The 18,632-nt window shown below is 37.4% G+C and overlaps 3 protein-coding genes across 3 annotated transcripts; 1 reads left to right on the forward strand and 2 right to left on the reverse strand.

Annotated features, from left to right (window-relative positions):
- The first annotated feature begins 3,506 nt into the window (after positions 1 to 3,506).
- Positions 3,507 to 6,416, forward strand: LOC145775049 (endonuclease domain-containing 1 protein-like). The gene has a single exon (XM_082586244.1). The coding sequence runs from the start codon at positions 3,527 to 3,529 to the stop codon at positions 4,574 to 4,576; it is 1,050 nt and encodes a 349-aa protein (XP_082442370.1). The 5' UTR covers positions 3,507 to 3,526; the 3' UTR covers positions 4,577 to 6,416.
- Positions 6,417 to 6,622: 206 nt separating this feature from the next.
- Positions 6,623 to 11,215, reverse strand: LOC145775047 (putative arginine--tRNA ligase, mitochondrial). The gene is made up of 2 exons (XM_082586242.1): positions 11,097 to 11,215; positions 6,623 to 8,978 (listed from the first exon to the last, which is right to left on the reverse strand). Exon 2 carries the CDS (start codon positions 8,974 to 8,976, stop codon positions 7,393 to 7,395), a length of 1,584 nt encoding a protein of 527 aa, XP_082442368.1. The 5' UTR covers positions 8,977 to 8,978; positions 11,097 to 11,215; the 3' UTR covers positions 6,623 to 7,392.
- Positions 11,216 to 11,754: 539 nt separating this feature from the next.
- Positions 11,755 to 14,041, reverse strand: LOC145775048 (actin-related protein 5-like). Its single transcript, XM_082586243.1, has one exon. The coding sequence runs from the start codon at positions 13,900 to 13,902 to the stop codon at positions 12,394 to 12,396; it is 1,509 nt and encodes a 502-aa protein (XP_082442369.1). The 5' UTR covers positions 13,903 to 14,041; the 3' UTR covers positions 11,755 to 12,393.
- Positions 14,042 to 18,632: the final 4,591 nt, after the last annotated feature.

Here is an 18,632-nt window from a genome sequence, read left to right on the forward strand (position 1 = left end):
AGTTACACAAACACACAAAATTAAGTTATAAAAAACTTAACTGCAAAGACCGTGAAATATAAAAAAGAATTTACATGCACGATACCGTAGCTGTACGAGTATATGAAGTCCAAAAGTCCACAAAACTTGCTTGGATTCTTCGACTTGAATCTTCAAGCACAGATCGATTGTCTTTAATCTTCTTTCTTGCCAATGAATGTCAAAGTTATTTTTCGTCAGTACCAAACTGAGAAGAAATGTCTTTAATTTTCTTTTGCTTCTGTAGACTACCAACCAACAAGATCTTCTTTTATTATTTCTTTGCTTCTGTAGCCTACCAACCAACAACTTTGTCTTTTATTTTTTTTGCTGCAGTACCAAACACTAGACAGAGTAAAGTCTTTTATTATTTCTTGCTTCAAGTTCTTCTTGGCCTACCAGCTAACAAGCGACGTCTTTTATTTTTTATGTGCTTCTAGTGCTTCTTGGCCTACCAACTAACAAGCCACGTCTTTTATTTTTTATGGTCACAGCGGTAAACCATAATCTCTTCGTGGGAAAATTGTAACATAAAGTTCCCGGATCCGTTCGTCTGTACGTAATGACCGAAAAAGAAACACTCCTCGAAACGTCTATTCAAAAAGTGTATTCCTGTAAAATTAGCCCGCGGCTATCGAAAATGGAACGCAACACCGTACGCCTCTAAAACTGTCACTACAGAACAGATTACTTGGATAAAAGACTGAAAATTTGTCCAGCTAGCAAGCACCAAGCAAACAGTTAAATATGCGACTGACTTCCAACAAACAATTTTACAAATGACTAGAATAATTTGCGATATCTCAAATGCACGTAGACAGTAACTGTGACGCAATAATGAAAGACAATTATGAAGTCATTCAAACAGGTGTTCAAGCGGCTAATGCAATATTTCATCAGGTCTTACGACCGATGGTGCAATATTTGGACATTTTCTAGCAATTTCCATGACGTAAGATGCCAGCTAGGTTAAGTAGACCATAACGGTTTTATATGACGTTTGATTTGGTGAATAATTGTCGGGAACAGCTAGGCCTAGGCAGTAGGATAGGCTAAAGAAAAAGCAAAGGAGATTGCAGTGTAGCAACCAAGCCAAATTTCAAACTTATAATTTTATTTCGGCTTCAACCGCGTTTTCACGTTTTGTTGCTTCGACTTTTTTGTGTACTTCAAGCTATGTTTTAGCATAGATGACTTGGTTTTAGCATGGGTTGTTTTTCAATATGATGTTCAGAAATAAAAACAAACTGCATAGTGTTTCAATTTAAAAAAGGTAAAGATTTTGCCTAACCTACACGGAGTAGGCTACTTATATAGGCCTACATAGGCTACTTTGTCTATAACAACACAACACACCCTTGGGGTAGGCTGATATTGAAAAAAATTTGGTTGGTTTTGAATCTTTATTAGGGTAACTCGTTTTTGAACTTTTTTTTTAAATTCTCTCGGGGTAGTGGGGAAATGGTGCCAATGAGTGAGAAAACAATCATGACAAAATTTGAGATTCGTAAAAAATTGTTTTCAGCCTCCTCATGGGGCCCAAAAATTGAAAAATGGGGTCAAAAACGCAATTTTTTTCAAAAATATTTTTAGTTTGGGTAGATACAAAATTGTTTAGATATAGGCTATCTAATTAGCATAAGAAAAAAAATTGAAGTCGTTTGAACTTTTCCTTCAGCTTCCTCACAGCTTCTGAAAATTTCTATTTTGCTGAAAATTTTGCATGTTTGTGGGTGGTTACATGATACGTAATTGCGTTAGACATTTTGCCAGCTATAAAACGTCATTGTATTTCTCTTTATAGACCTGCCCTGAGCTGTTGCGTAATTTTTTAATGAAATTTGGTTAATTTGGTAGGAAAAAGTGACGTCTTTTATTTGAATTTACGTCACTGACAAAGTTTGTAGTTATGTAACCACAAACAAAAATGCGAAATTTACAGCAAAATGGAAATTTTCAAAAAAAAAAAAAAAAAAAAAAAAAAACTTCAATTTTTTTTTTAGGTTATTTAGACATATCTAAACAATATTGTATCTACCTAAACTAAAACTATTTTTGAAAAAAATTGCGTTTTTGACCCCATTTTTCGATTTTTGGGCCCCATGAGGAGGCTGAAGATAATTTGTTACGAATCTCAAATTTTGGCATGATTGTTTTCTCACTCATTGGCACCATTTCCCTACTACCCCAAGAGAATTTAAAAAAAAAGTTCAAAAACGAGCCACCCTAATCTTTATCCTCGGACTGACAAAACCTTGATAATTATTCCGGTAGTTTTCCTTACTTGCAGAGGCTTTTGACGCAGGGCCGGTTACCAAGATTGGCACAGTGGAGTTTCCGATTGTTGAAGTGTTGCTGGCGGAGTGGCGGGGAATTATTCGATCCATTAGGTGCCGCTGAATGGAAAGCAATCCTGAAATGCGTTGCTCAAGCGCACACCCCGACAGCCGAACCAACGCAGGAAGAAAGAGAAGCATGGGCTGTAGGAAAAAATTGTGAGTCTTCTTCCAGTAAATTTCTTCCTGGTCAATTCTATAGTCAAGTTCTAGTATTTACTCATCTAACAGTGGTCTAAGAGAGTGACTACTGATGCCTGACAACTTTTTATCGTACACTCAGGTTGACGTTAAAAATATTGTTTCAAACGCATTTAAATCCAAATTAACTATGATTAACAAAGCATAGATTTTGAAAGAAGTTTGTTATGGATGAAAATGCAACATCAATACTTAAAAAACAACATATTCAAAAGAAGCACAAAAAAACGCCACCCGCCAAAACGAAAAACACAAACAACGCTAGCCAAGGTAAAAAGGAGCCAATTTGGCAGTAAAACCGCCAACCTGGCAACTCTGGAAGTGTAGTTAATTAACGATTCCATCTTCAATGAGTTGGGTTCATAACATAAAAAAATTGTCCCATCTTTTTTAACCAATCGTGCTGCTGGTTCGCACGGAAAATTGTTCCACATCAAGGGGGCCACTGAGCAATGCAAAAACAAAAAGTGCAGACAACCACTGCAAAAAAGTTTTGATTGCTGGTCTGAAGCATTGTGATATCACAATGCCCGCCCGCAAAGAAAGAAGCTTCATGCCTGTGCTCCCGGAAGTTCCTGAAATTAAGCTACAAAATAAATTTTAGTTTGGCTGTGTCAGCAGTTTTATCCTTATTGATAGTTTTACTTGAAAGTGTCTAAAATAACATAGGTATTATTACAACAATGAAAACTATTAATACTACAAAAAGTGCTCAATGCCAAGCAAAAAGGCAAAGCAGAGCGAATTAAATCAAATATAGTTATTACTATCTGAAGCCTTTACAAATTGTTTCACCTAACGGATCATCAGAAGGTCTTATTCAAAAATATTCTATTTGAATAAGACCTTCTGATGATCCATTAGGTAAAACAATTTGTAAAGGCTTCAGATAGTAATAACTATATTTGATTTAGGTATTATTACTGTATTGTTTAGATTGTAAATATTTTTCACAAAACATTTAATTAACAATGATATCTATCTTTAATCCTTACTTGTTGCTTTTTGGTATATGTGGTATGCAACAGTACCAATATTATCATGTTGAAGGAAGTTCAATCAAGAATAACAGAGAAAAAAATAGTGTGATGGATATGTGTCAACAGTTTTTTCATGGGAAGATGTGGCCACTACCAAAAAACAGCACAAATCGTGGAATAGTTAAATTATGTCAGACTCAACAGTATGACAACACAATGGGAAAAGAAGTTTTTGCTACTGTTTTCAGTACTACAGATCGTATTCCACTTTACTCTGCTAACAAAGTTGTGTTATATGTCAATGTCTCTTACTATCCTAGACCAGATTCGGAGTACTGGGAAAGGGTAGCTACTGGGTTATGCAACATCAAGTCTCTGCCAACTCATCCCATATGTTCAAATGTGTCTTTTGTCAATTATGCTGAAAAGAATACATGTAGAAAGTATCAAGCTGTGTCTGAGGATTATACCGACAATGGAATGCATCTTGACCGTGGACACTTGTCTCCTAATTTCATAAATGCTCAGGACAAAATAAAACAACTTGGAACTTTTACCATGACAAATGTTGCACCACAATTTGCATCATTTAATCGAGATTCCTGGCGAGAATATGAATGTGTAACTCAGGAGACTATTCTTGACTTTGTGCCAGGTGAAGCAGTCTATATCATGACAGGGACATATGGTACAGCAGTAGACAATAATGGCAAACCTCTGTGGATAAATAAAGTTTTGCAATTGTCTTCAAACTTAAAATTACCAGTCAAGGTTCCAGCATATTACTGGAAGGCTGTTTGCTATCCGGGCAATCCACATGAAAAGAAAAATGCATGGGGCTATGCGATTGTGAAGAAAAATGTAAACAAAAAGGAAACCGCTGATTACAAAAGCTACATCACCTTAAAGGAGTTCTCCAAGCAGTATTTTCAAGATCTGCCATTTGGTTTGGACTGCATAAATGCACCATTCGGAAAGTTTTCTAGCATTTTTAGCAACTGGACAGTGTATATAAAGGAACGTTGTAATAACATGATGTGACAGACACAAGTTGGTGTTGGGAGTTTCAGCTGATTACAACTATTCATTACAAATGCTACATTGCAATTTTCGAAGTGCTTATACCCATCTATTTCATACAGAAGTGCTTGCTTTTATATGAACTTTTTTGAATTGATGTTTTATTCTAATTGAACAATTTCCGCTCTGATAGACTTTTGCTGTCCTTTCATACTGGCACTGCAGTTTGTTATACTGTATCAAGAGTTATCTTTCTATAACCATTGATCTGCCAACCACAGTTGGGAACACACCAAGCATGGGTGATGATAAGCTATTGTTTGATTGTGCTTCAAGTTTTTATTGATTTTTACAGCGCTGTATGCTAATTTTTTGAATTGCTATTTGCGTGCTTCACAACAATTTTCTTTTCTTGATGCTAGTTATAAACGGCTATTTTTATGATGCTTCAATTTTTTGCTGAATGGTATGAATATAATTATGCATACTACTCCATAGGTCCCTTCTGAATCGAACTATTTGAAATAAAATCTTGTTTAATGAAAAATTCCACTGCCCTCATTTTGTTTCAAAATTCTCAACAAATTTCTTTTACTGTGACCTTGAAACAAAACGTGCAAGAATCTGAGAAGGTAGAATGTTTTTTTTTATTGTTATTCCATTTGGGAATAACCGCTTGAAAGTAATTGCTTTAAAAATGTTGAAAAATGAAACTGTGAGTGATTCTTCAATAGTTTGCCAATTTTTTAGCCTATTATAGCAGTGTTTACCATTAAATTTACTTTGTTTTCTACGAAGTCTTTGTGCTTTTTCTTGACAGATTAACTTTCAAAAACACCAACTTTTTTTTATTTGTTTTGCTTCAAAGAAGCCTGGTCCGTTGCTATAAAAGTATTATATATAGCGACGTCCACGCCTGGTCTTCATCCCAAAACATCAAGTCAACCAGTTGTCTGCAGCGACTCTTCTACTTATTTCTGTCCTCAGCATCTTCAATTTTCTAGTATCTTTTTCTCAAATCATCCTTTACTGATTCCTTTTTCTGATTAGCCCTACTACTATACCCTAGATTCTAAATAATAACCATACTTTTATTTGCGTCCATTGCGATAACCTACAGTACACTGCAATCACAGATGCGATACAACAGACGACAAAAAGCAGCAAAGGGACATAATTAATTAATTATAGTCTTCGAGTCAGATGCTCCCACCCTTGGTTTGGCTTGCCATTAAGTGTCTTTTGGCGAGACACAGCCGCGTGCTCTGGAGCGGTGTCGAACCCACGTCCTTTTGAACGTCGCGCAGACGTTCTCACAACTCGGCTACGCAGCCGACTAACGTTGAATAGGCTATTACTGGCTTTTCTTTTTTAATCAAATCACTGTTAACATTTTCTTGCCAGTTAGTAAGTTTTTAATACCGTACGTGAAATAGTTTGACTTGTATTTGCAGTTCCTTTTTTACTTCCCAATTAATTTTATATCCCTTTATTGTAGTTCCTTTTTGGTAATTGCTCATAGAAATGGGTGCATTTTAGGTAGTAGCCGAATGTGAATATGTTAGAAGATTCTGCCACTGTTATGCAAACTTAAAGCTGTTTTTAGCAAGGTATCATTTACAAGCAGCCTACTAATAATTTTTGTTGTGCAAATTAATTGCTCTAACTTTTTTCAAACTGTTATCCACTGTAACAAGCTGTTCTTTTACATTCTGTTTTGAACCAATCATTGCTTTCTAGCAAGCACTTTACATTGCGTTATTTCTGGCATAATGCTGCTTTACTGTATTTTATACATATCTGTCAATATTATTTGGTATGTGTTTAATCAAATGCTTATTGCAAATAAATCTTGCTTTCAAGAAAACTTGGTTTTTCTCTTTTGGAAATCAAACGAATCGTTTTTAAAATCCTATTTTAACACTGTTTGAAGTTAGATCATGGTGGGAAAATATTTATCGTTTGACGTGGTACCCTAACACTCGAAGTACCGGGAAAGTTTCCAGTTGCAGCAGACAGTAGGAGCGATAACTTCTTAACTTACAGACTTTTGATCCACGTGACGTAGAAATTTAAATATTCTTGTATTCGCTTAATGATATTCTTTAATGGTTTTCCCAAGAAAATGACGAAACAATAGATTCATTTTTAGACCGTCAAGTCAAACAAACTACCAGCACAGCTTATTTTATTACTAGTTACTACCCAAAGATATAACAAAAATTTTAAAATATGCAACAAATCACATCAAAGCACCACAACAGAAAGTTGTTTGATAGCCGTTACCTCAAAACAGTGCAACGTACTCAATCGTAACGGTGGAAATCTGCTAACGAAATCGTATAAGTCAATAGGCAGGCTTCATGCCTATTTTGGCATAGTTTGAGACGTCTTCGTAACTGAATAATTTTGTCCGAAATATGTTGTTGGTCTCGACTGCTTAGACTTATATTAAATTGTTCTAAAGTTTACTATTTAAAATAATATATTCTTCACTTTTTTCCCTTGCCTTCAACCGCACTGCATTATGCATTTTATATGTTCTTCACTGTGATGACGCGCATTGTTACGGTGTGCGAAAACAACTCGTGTGTTTCTGCTCGGGACTTCATTACAGTAGGTGAACGTTGTAACTAGTAAGAATTCAAAAACCCTTAGGACACCTTTAAAAGACAAGCAGTCACGATTTCTTTCTCATTAAAGTCACAAAACAACTGATTGGACACTTGATAACCACCTGTATTTCAAACACCCTCTTTGTTTACAAGTTTTTAATACTTAACTTGATCAAAAAAGTGTAAAGCGCACGACCTCGTTGTTAAACGTACGACGATTTACTAATGTTGTTCTAAAGGGGAGATCCCTAATAATTTCAACCCGTTACCGAGAACTATTTTAGCGCAATGGAAGCAAAGTAAACGAGCTTGTGCGTCATTCAAAGGCTTTTCTTTCACGTAGCAGTTCGTTAAAGCTCTTGATATTAGTCGAGATAAGACAAAAAGATAACCAACAAGATGATTAGGTTCCAACGTCTCATACAATTTTTTTGTCACTTTTGTGTAGTTTTCGATATGATGAAGCAGAGCCACAAGATATTCGTCCGATATTATTCTATCAGGGTCTATGCTAGTCGATACATCAACTCCAGAATATTTCTCCAGGCTACAAAGTCGGCTGTAAGTGTACTGAAGATACATGCCACTGTTTCCTTTAGAAGCAAGTGCAGACTCCCAGTTAAATTTATAGCCTTTACTCAAAGAGCTTTTCAAATCGTAGCATATTAAACCTGATTTTGCAAGTGTTGCAGTAATTTTGTAGTCATCTAAATCAGCCTTTCTAGTATCACAGTCTCGTCGGTCTTCGTAGGCTCTTTGGTATGCCTCCTCTAAAATGTCATTCAAAAACACGACGTTTCCTTTTCGCGTTTGCATTTTTTGAATACGACCAAACGATTTGTGGAATACTTTACAGTTGTCGTCGTTTTTAGCCCACTCACAACCCAATTTTTCTAAAATTCCAAAAACTTGTTTGAAATGGGCAGCCTGTGACTCATCAGTCACGTAGATCATGCGGTCAAAATTATATCCCTCATAGCGGTCAAGTGCAGCAGCAACATCCCGTGACAAATACAGAGTTGTTCCATTCGATTTTGCAATAACTGGATAACAGAGATGAGTTTCAGTATTCTTTAACCAGCTTGATCCAGCTAAATCCACTTTCAAAGCATTACCATCAGATTCCACGCAACCTTTCGCTTTCAACCGTTCTACAATTCTTTTTCCGGCATTAACATACATAGATTCACCTGAATACACGTCGAATTCTATTCCGGTTTCTTCGTACAATTTCTTGTACTCTTGCACGCTCAAATCTCTGCAACGCTTCCAAAATTGCAGAGTATTTTCATTACCATTTTCCATTTCTTGAAATAGCTGTTGAGCTTCGTCATAAACGTTTGAAGAATCTTGTACTTGAGACGAGATTTTAACATAGAGTTCAAACAGATGCTTGAGTGGGTCGCTGTGAAGCAGTGTGTCATTTCCATACATTTTATACGCAACTGCAATTAAAGCGAATTGAATACCCCAATCTCCAAGGTAATTAATTTTGCAAACATTGTGTCCAGAAGCAATCAGTACATTGCTGATCACATTGCCAACGACAGTTGATCTGTAATGACCAATATGAAAGAGTTTGGCAATATTCGGAGAACTAAATTCAACAACGATGTTTTCCGGTTTGAGAGTTTTGAAATACTTGGTGTGGAATCCGTAACTATTTCCGTGTTCATGAACATCTAATAACAGTCTCCACAAGTCAGAGGCACATGGTGACTTTTTTGGAACAGAAGCAGTTTTGAAATTCAAAGCAGGGATAAGTTTTCTGTGTTGAAATTTTTGGAACAATTTTGACGTAAGCATACCTGAAATACACAATCACCACATAAGACATAATGATTTTACAGTGCCTAGAGAATGAGTAGAGATGTAGCTATTCCCATTAGGGATGGGCAAAATAGAATACCGAATATAGAATAACCGGTTGTAGAGCCAAACCGGTTTCAAAATGCATATGAAATCGGATAATTGAAACCGCTTTAACGAACGACTTCGTTCAAGTCCGTTTGATCGCAACGAATTCGCTACAGCGAAAGTACAATTGTTTATCGATTTAGTGCGATGCGGCGTCGGAAAAACGCACGAGTTTCATTGTTCGCATTAAAGAGATCTTTCTTGTCAAGCGCTTTGTAGTCCTCACAATCTTGCGGAAGTGTGGCACGAAACAGCTTAATCCGCTTTCAGGATTTTTCTCTATTTCGGTACCACAAACCTAACTTGTTTCTGGTAGAATAGAAGGGTCGACTAGCCTTCGCTCAGCAACTCAACATGTCGCGAGCTCCCATTCTCCCAAAAAAAAAAAAAAAAAAAAAATCTCGCATGTAAGGCAACGTCGACCACAGAGTGTGAGGACTAGCAAACCTCCCCCCCCACTGGGGACCCCCTAACGCCAGGGTTGCCAGGTTGGCCTATTTGGGGCAAACTTTCAGAAACCTGGCTGTTTGGCCCCCAAATTTTTTGGTTGGCTCTTTATGAGCAGGCTGAGAATTATTTTCTAGATTTTAAGCAAACCTAGAGCAACCCAACATCGGAAGCTCCCACTCTCGTATGTAGGGCAACGCCGACCACAGGGTGTGAGGATTAGCGACCCTCCCCGCAGATGTACGTACGGGTAGCTGGCTTTGTCTTAGCTTTTACTACTGGCTTTGTCTTAGCTTTTACTACTGGTATGCCAGTACAGTGACATGGACGACTTGTTGAGCGGTGGGATTGAAGATGCTACATGCAGTAGTAAAGATGAATCAGCAAATTTGGTTTCACCACCTTTAGAAATAGATACCTATCTCACGTTGTTGAAAGCATCGACTATATCTCTTCAAAATGCCCTTGTTTGGTGGAAAGCAAACAAAAACCAATTTTCTTGTTTATGTCAGTTAGTTTCAAAATATTTTGTGTACGGTACCTGCTACATCTGCTTCTTCAGAGATGTTTTTCAAGTGCAGGTTTAACTGCCACTAAGTTGAGATCTCGTTTGACTGGTGAAAATTTAGAAAGCCTAAATTTGTTACACTGCGATAAGCATTTTTTGTGATGTTCATTGTTTTTGTAAAGTCATAAAAATCATTAAAATGTGTCATGGTAAAAACTGTCAATTATTCTAGAATAGATATCTGTATTCTATATTCGGTTTCAGTATTCTAAAATATTCTAGAATAGCTAATTATTCTATTTTGCCCATCCCTAATTCCCATTCTCTAACGATTATGATATCACATTATTTGGCCGATAACCACAGGTCTACAGAGCAGGCATGATATTTAAATTGCACCACAAGAAGTTCAATTAAGCGCTAGTACAACATCGTTTTGAAGCTTCAGGACAGCATGATTAATTTTGTATATTATTGCTTTTCAACTATACATATTACATACTTATAAAATCATAATAGCAAAAATACAGAAATTGAGTAACGGACATCACCATTGGAAATTCTACAATTTATGGAAAAGTTTGCCGGATCTCGCTAAGTATCATCATTTAAATCAAATACAGTATAAAGAAACTGTTCCGTTATTGTAGTGTAGCCAAGCAGTGTCGGACAGAATATCGGTGAAGTTCTAGAATCTAGATCGAAGTTTAAAAATATTGGGAAGAAGAGTCGTTGTTCATCAGACAATGCCAACTATTTTGCAAAAATAACTAACCTATTGATTATTGAATCATTGCTACAAGCTTCTTCTCAAACTACAGGATAAGTTTTCACCAAGCTTGATTTCAAACGAAAACACGGAAGAAACAAACTTCACAGTGCCTGTGTTGTGATGGCAGGCAAATGCCATCACATCCCAGCCAGCAACAATTCGCTTGCTTGGATGCCATTGGCATTTGGCAGAAAGCATCAGAATAGTGTCTTTGATATTGCCTCTTGCGTTATAACTTTGATATTTAACTAGGATGCAAAAAACATAGATTATACAAGACACCTTTCAAACTTCTTTGAACTTCCACTCTTGTCTACACATGGGACACTGTTGACTAGCTTGCTGAGATTGAAGCCACTTTAAAATACAATGCATGTGAAAGCAATGCGAGCAACGACCCCAAACTGCAAAACAAAAATCAAACAAAATCAAATTGAGTTATAAATTGCTCGGATGTTGATGAAGCAAAGTTTTTGTTTTCCATGCACAATTGCACATCGCATATGTGTAATTGTGTATGTAAGAATATGAACCGGTGTTGTCTGCTTGCTACATTTATGATATTTGAAAAACGAAAAGTTGTAAATTGAAATACACAAAAACATCGACTTCATGCACGTTTGTTGTAGCACAAGTTGCATTCAAACAATTGCATTCCGAAACACGAAACGTGTTGTACGATGCAACGTTCTTCCGAGCTGCGATCAGAACATCTGGACACTGTTTCACTCTTTTCACTGTCAAGTGCCAACATGCATAAGTAACAGTACAACGTCTGTGTTTACCTATTGGGCAGTCGTCTCCAGCGGTTTTGCAATTAGAACAGCAGTATTCAAATGGATAGCGACAAATTCCACAACTGTCATCCGAAGCCTGCCAATGCCAACTAGCTACTGCATGCCACTTTTGTATTTTCACTTTCATCACAATGCATACACTCTGTAAAGTAGTAAGACATTTTTCGGCTTAAGCTTTTTCCAATGAGCGACATTTCAGAACAAAACTAATGCAGCATAAACAATTTGTACATACATACACTAAAAGTTTGGTTTTGCAGTGGACATTAATACAAAACACACCAAAAGAATATGCGGCAGGTATCTACATCAGTGCTCTGCATCTACAACAAGGGTTCTGCAGCCTAGGGTTCCGCCAAGGCATCTTTTTTCAGGGGAAAAATTGATTTCTTGCTTTAGTATATTGATTGCAGCATTATTCTGGATAACAAAAAGGTGGAAGAGCGATGATCTACGTGATACAATGTACCACAAAAACGTACTTATCAATGTAATGCATTAACATTTTTTATGACATAAGACGATGCAAAAGAGATCAGAACACTGTCGCGATGGACTTAAAATAATGCATTTACTATTTTAAAAATTTATTGAAATATTGTAAAATAGATCGTCCAATGCAAGTGACTGCTGAGTTATTCATTTCAAGTGTAGCAAAAATCCAGTACTGAAATCAAAATTATTCACAAGTTGATCGTGTAATAAAGACATTAAAAATTGGATTTCCCATCTTCTATAACTATTAATTGAAAAATTAAAGCTACTACAACTACCAAAGCAGTCTAAGTTTTCTTAGCCCAATAGTTAGAAAATTGATGCATTTTTAAGTATTCCCAACCAAATTCTTCAAAATCAGATTTACTAATCCAGTAGCTGTGATCAGTGATTGCCCACTTAGCAGCACCTTTCCATGCATCGGTTGATGGATTGTCTGCATGAGTCACATGTATTTTAGATTGATAGGGTCTTAGTTGCTGCAGTTCATTGAAAACCCTTTCTCTAAACCCTTTGATATTAGTGTTACCACCAGTAATAAACACATTCTGTGACATGGCATCTTGAATTTCAGAAGAATAACGTTGTAAAACCAACTCAGCACATTCTGCTATGCCGCACTGTTCGAAGCCAACCAGTGATGGTTGAAATACAATTTCTGGAACTTGCACTTTCTCGATGCCGCATTGCACTGTTTGTTTCATTGGGTCATTGTCTGAATGATACAGTTCATTCAACTCTGACCTTATTGATTGAATATTTGAGCGTAGTTTCGCAGCCTTTTCTTTCAGCTGGTCAAGATCACTGCACCCAGCATCTTTGGCAACTTTCACAGCTGCATCTGGGTTTTCATGCTCTAATTCTGTCACACATTCAACTTCAAACAGTTTGTACTCCGCTTGTTTGAGCTTCTTTTCCAGTTTTAATGTTTCATCAAATCCTAGTGACTTTGGAGAATTACTGACAGTAGTTGAATCAAACACGAGTGAGGTAGTGTTTTCTGTTTTAAATTTAATATCAAGCCATTTTTTAACTTCTTCGTCATACGAAGGAGAAATATTACATAAATTGTGAATAACATGTTCCATTCTTGTTAAAGTTAACTCTGACGTACAACGAGAATGCTTTAATTGCAACAGGCGTTGCAAATAAGCACTGCAGTTGTAGCCGCCCAAGTTTATGCGAAGACAATTTTTAACATCAGGGTAATTGTTTACTACAGGTAATACATGAGTAGTTCTAAACCCTGAAGATATTACTAATGCTGAGCTGGGAATTGTGTTTTGGCAGTGTGAAAAGTAGTAGCTAAAAAGACAATCAATTCCATATGATAGCTTAGGAATAGAATAACATTCAAACAAGAGTTCGGACATATTTTTTCTGCAATAACATGGATTTGCTACAGGCTCTGTAAGTACTATGGGGTGTGGAACACTGCCATCCAAATCTATTCCCATATGCTTAAAAGCATAATCAAACAATGTTTCTTGAACTGAATAATTTACAACAACATTGAAATCATACGGAGTCCTTAAAAAATATCGCACAGCTTCTAGATCTGCAATCTCACTTGCCACTTGAACTTCCCAATCTTTTTCTTTTTTATTTCCTCTGTTTTTAGCCATGATGTTTTTAAAGCATAGTTCAGGATCACATGAAGCAGCCCAACCAACTCGACACTGATATGATCCATTATCAATGACCAGTGGTGTTTCTGGTTGTTTTGATGTTGGCAAATAGTCTACCACAACATCTGGAATAACTTTGGTGTTATCACAGAAAAATGAGGAAAACATCTCCGAAAAGTAAAAACAAACAATTTTTAGTAAACTCTACAGCTTGTTAAAAGTCAGCAAGTTAAGTTTCATGATGTGTATGAAAGTTTTGATACTTTTGTACAATACCACGCTTTATTAGCAATTGCTGTTGCAAAGCTTTCAGAATGTTTTCCTGCTCTTCTTTAGTACTATCAATTCCTTTGGCTTCTTCAATTTCTTGTTTGGAGAGTTTAATCTTTTCTTTTAATTCAATAACTTTATGACCTAAGCTTTCTATGTCTTGTCCAGTTTCAAGTCTGCTCAATATTTCATGAATGTCTTGGAGAAAACAGATTTCAAATGAATTCACCTTTTCTTCCAAACCGCCGTTATTTTCATTCATCACTTAATCTTACCAAGTTAAGCAAATGATAAAATTTACCAGCCTGAAAAAAGGAACACTATTTAGTAACGTTGTACCGTAATTACTCATACACAATGAAGTAAATGTAAGGTGTATTGTGTGGAGACTGGAGGGTAAAGTTTGATCATATAACAGCAACACTTTTTGTTAACTGCCTGGTAATCTGGTAATCATCACACAACTACAGTTCCCATCATTGCTGAAAATTTGTAGGCCTAGACATTAGACAAGCATGCAACAGAGTTTAAACATAGCCTGAAAATCAAGACAAACTAAATAAAAACGTGGGCTTTAGAAAGCGGAAATCTTTTTAAAAAATAGATCCTGCAATAAGAAAAGGCTTAGAAATTCAAGTGAGATTGCACAAGTTTTGAAGCAAAATGTTTGGAAAAATGTATTTGGCAGTGTCTGGCAACACTGGGTTAAAGAAAATTTGTCTTTGGGCGGTGTTTTTTTCCTCCATGTTGACATGATTTCTCAAAAAAGCATTTGCCCTCTCAAATGCCAATTTTCAGGCCCACTTTGCTCATTGCCAAGGGTTTTAAAATTATCACAATTTCTTGTCTTACCAGCCTTCAAATACCTTTAAACTTAAACAGAATTCCTTATCTGACAACATTACAGCTAAGTAGGCTATATTATTATTATTTATTTGCAATCAGACTCAAAGTCCATAGAATTCAAATTTTTAACAGTCATTACACAAAATATCAGACTAACACAACATCAAGCAGGCTACATCAAACAACGTACAAAATACTGTTGTAGTAAATATAAAATGTAGAATTAAAGTAGTAATCAGAAGACATAACATTGCGCAAAAGTGGATTAATTGATCTTTTGCAACGTTCTACAAATGCATAGCAATTTTTTCTTAATAGAGCATCAAATGTTAACACGTCGTTCTGTACCTGATACACTCTAGCACTGTCGCATCTCGACAAATTGTGGATAATTCTGTACGAGTCGTTGTAAGCAACTCGTATGCGATTTAAAGTAGAAGTTTTATAGTTACACCATAGTTGCAAACCATACATTGGCATACAATATGAATGGTATATTACATTTTTAACTTCGGTAGAGCAATTTCCAAACTTGGACCTAAGCTGATTGGCAGCGACATAAAGAGATCTGTTACGGCCAATCTCTGTACAAATCAAACGTCATATAAAACCGTTCAAGTCTACTGAATATTACGTCATGGAACTTGCTAGAAAATGTGCCAAAATTGCACCATCGTTCATAGACTTGTGTCAAACTTGTTTGGGCCTGTTTAAACAGGAAATATTACATCAGCTTTAAACACCTGTTGGAATGACTTCATAATTGTCTTTCATTTATTGCGTCACAGTTACTTTCTACGTGAATTTGAGATATTGATATCTATTCTTGTCATTCGTAAAATGATTGTTTGAAAGTTGGCCGCACTTTTAACTGTTGGCTTAGTGCTTGCTAGCTGGACAAAAGTTCCGTCTTTTATCCAAGTAATCTGTTGTGTAGTGACAGTTTAAGTGGTGTAGGCGTTGCACCCCCTCGTTTTCGGTAGCCTCGGGCTAATTTTACAGGAATACACTGTTTGAAAAGAAGTTCAAGTGTGTGTTTCTTCGGTCATTATATACAGACGAACGGATTAGGGAACTTTATGTTAAAATTTTCCCAAGAAGAGATTATGGTTTACCGCTGTGACCATAAAAAATAAAAGACGATTCTCTGTCTAGTGTTTGGCACAGAAGCACTTAGAAGCAAAGAAATAATAAAAGAAGATCTTATTGGTTGGTAGTCTAAAGAAGCAAAAAAAATAAAAGACGTTTCTTCTCGGTAGGCAACTGAAGAACTTTAAGCTAAAAAGTAAAGACATTTCTTCTCAGTTTGGTACAGAAGAAAAATAACTTTGACATTTATTGGCAAGAAAGAAGATTAAAGGCAATCCATCTGTGCTTGAAGATTCAAGTGGAAGAATCCAAGCAAGTTTTGTGGACGTTTGGACTTCACATACTCGTACAGCTACGGTATCGTGCATTTAAATTCTTTTTTGTATTTTTACGGTCTTTGCAGTTAAGTTTTTTATAACTACTGTAATTTTGTGTGTTTGTGTAACTTAATTTTTTAATTGTTAAATTTAGCCCTAACATTTAATATGTCTACACTCGGTGGTGACAGGGACTCGACCGCCGTCGACTCGACTGAGTTTAAGCCTGATGATGTTCTTTGCGGTCGGGCAGGCCATTCTGGGGAGGGACCCATTAACGATGAGGCTAAGTCAGTTCGAGAGGTCCGGCATCTTAGACGGGATATTTTGACTCAAATTGGGAAACTTTCTGTGGCCCTAGGTTCTTTGAGTGATAAGCAGGAACTGTTAATTTTTAGATCTAACTTATCTACTTTAGAAGAGGAATTAAGGCATTTCCATGCTCTTTTGAGTAAAATTGTTAACTCTGCAATCTTGGCAGAACTTCGTGATAGGGTAGATCCCGAATTTAACTCGTTAAAAAATAACTTCGAACAAAAAGAAAGTGATTTCTCAGATAGGTTAGATGCTGACATACATCCTGAGGATAGCGCCTCAAATGTAAGCACTAGGATGTCTGAGAGCTCGTCACGGATAGTTGCACAAATTAACCTACAGCTAAGACGAGAGGAGCTCCAGATCCAAGCCGAGGCCGAAGCAAGAGCTGCTGAGGCCATAGCGAGAGCTGAGACCATACGAGTTGAGGCCGAAGCGAGAGCTGCTGAGGCCGCCGCGAGAGCTGAGGCTGCCGCGAAAGCCGAAGCGAGAGCTGCTGAGTTCGCACTCAAAGACGCACAGTTGAGGGCTGAACAACGTAAGGAGGTAGCTTTAGCTGAATATCGTTCTGAGTTGGGCTCCCGGCGTAGCTCTAGGAAGGGCTCTTCTAGGCATTCCAGAAGTGAACATCAATCGCAGTTTAATTTACCTAACCTTTTCCAGACGCTTGTTCAATCTGTAAGTGGACCTGTACAATCCACATGTTTTCCAGCTGTTTCAGGAGGTCTCGGGGCCGCGGCTAAGGGTCTTCCGAAGGCTGTAGAGCCAAGGTCTGCAAATTACAACCGAACTCCTCCCCCAGAGCGTACAGGTCACGGGGCCGCCATTAGCAGTAATGCTTTGCCCCCTTCAAAGTTTTCTGCGCCGCTAGTTGCTGATCGCCCAGCTACACGTAATTTGGGTGGTTGTGAGAGGCGTATCGTGTCTCCTGATTTTAACGTGTTTGAGGATCGTGATCAGGCTGTGCATGTGACTGAGCCCACTCAGCCCCTTAAGGGATATAGCTTGTCTTCTCCCGCTAAATCGAGTTCTCAACAGCAGGATTGCTTTTTTGAATACCAAAATAGTAGGACGTTCTTCGATAAGGCGGCCTTGATTGGTTACGATGGTAATAATATGCCATTTGTCTTCTTTAAAAATCGTGTTATGGCCTTGATGGCAGCTTCGCCCTTTAAGGGAACTCGTTTGACTTTGTTGCAAGCAGCTTGTGTTAGAACAGCTGCACAAACGATTGCTAATTTGGTTTCTGACACCCCTGGCTTGTCAGAGGAAGACAGGATAAAAAATGTCGTTAGCTCGCTTGTCCCAACGTTTTGGAGTTCGTGGAGGTCTTTTCGCAGAACCAGAAATTAGAAAGTATCGCTATGGTAGCAAATTGACTTCTATCTCTTCCAGTGATTTGAAAGAGTTTAAAGATGAATTGTCGCAGTGTTTGCTTTACGCGAAAGCTTATGGTCAGCGTGATAAATTAGAAGGACGTTTTGTTTTGGATTTGGCTAAGCGACTCCCGTTTGACGCTAAGCAGCGTTATCTTGACTTTTTAGGTGATCAGTATGGTAGCACTGAGGAACCTACCTTTCAGAGTTTGTTTGATTTTGTAGTACGGGAGGAAACGCGCAAGTCGACTGATTTTAGCATCATGCTAATGGGCGATTCTGGTGAGTCGCAGCATTTTAAAAAGTTTGGCAAAGGAAAATTGCTTTCATGTCCGGTTAGGCAGACGTCGGTAAAACCCCATGATAATGTGATTTCAGGGAGTTCGCAGTACTCGACTGCTGTTGGCGCACCGCGCGGCGGTGTGGCCAGACGTAGTGACATACCGGCATGTTTTTGTTGTTCGTCACGTGGTCAAGTTGAATATCATTTTTTGTCTAATTGTAAAGAATTTTTGCGCTTGACACCTAAAGGTCGGAGAGATGTCATTGTGAAAGCTGGAAAATGCTTGAACTGTTTGCGCCAGCATATGGTTAAGGACTGTAATCATGCAAACAACTGTCGTCAGTGTGGGCCTAACAACGATAGGAAACACTATTTTCTTCTGCATGATTTTTATGTGACGTC

This window comes from Aplidium turbinatum, chromosome 8 (assembly GCF_918807975.1).
Source record: "Aplidium turbinatum chromosome 8, kaAplTurb1.1, whole genome shotgun sequence".
NCBI lineage: Eukaryota > Metazoa > Chordata > Ascidiacea > Aplousobranchia > Polyclinidae > Aplidium > Aplidium turbinatum.

Excerpts from the sequence above, each read along its gene's own strand:
- LOC145775048 (XM_082586243.1), bottom strand. The coding sequence starts at position 13,902 with ATGTTTTCCTCATTTTTCTGTGATAACACCAAAGTTATTCCAGATGTT.
- LOC145775049 (XM_082586244.1), top strand. The coding sequence starts at position 3,527 with ATGATATCTATCTTTAATCCTTACTTGTTGCTTTTTGGTATATGTGGT.
- LOC145775047 (XM_082586242.1), bottom strand. The coding sequence starts at position 8,976 with ATGCTTACGTCAAAATTGTTCCAAAAATTTCAACACAGAAAACTTATC.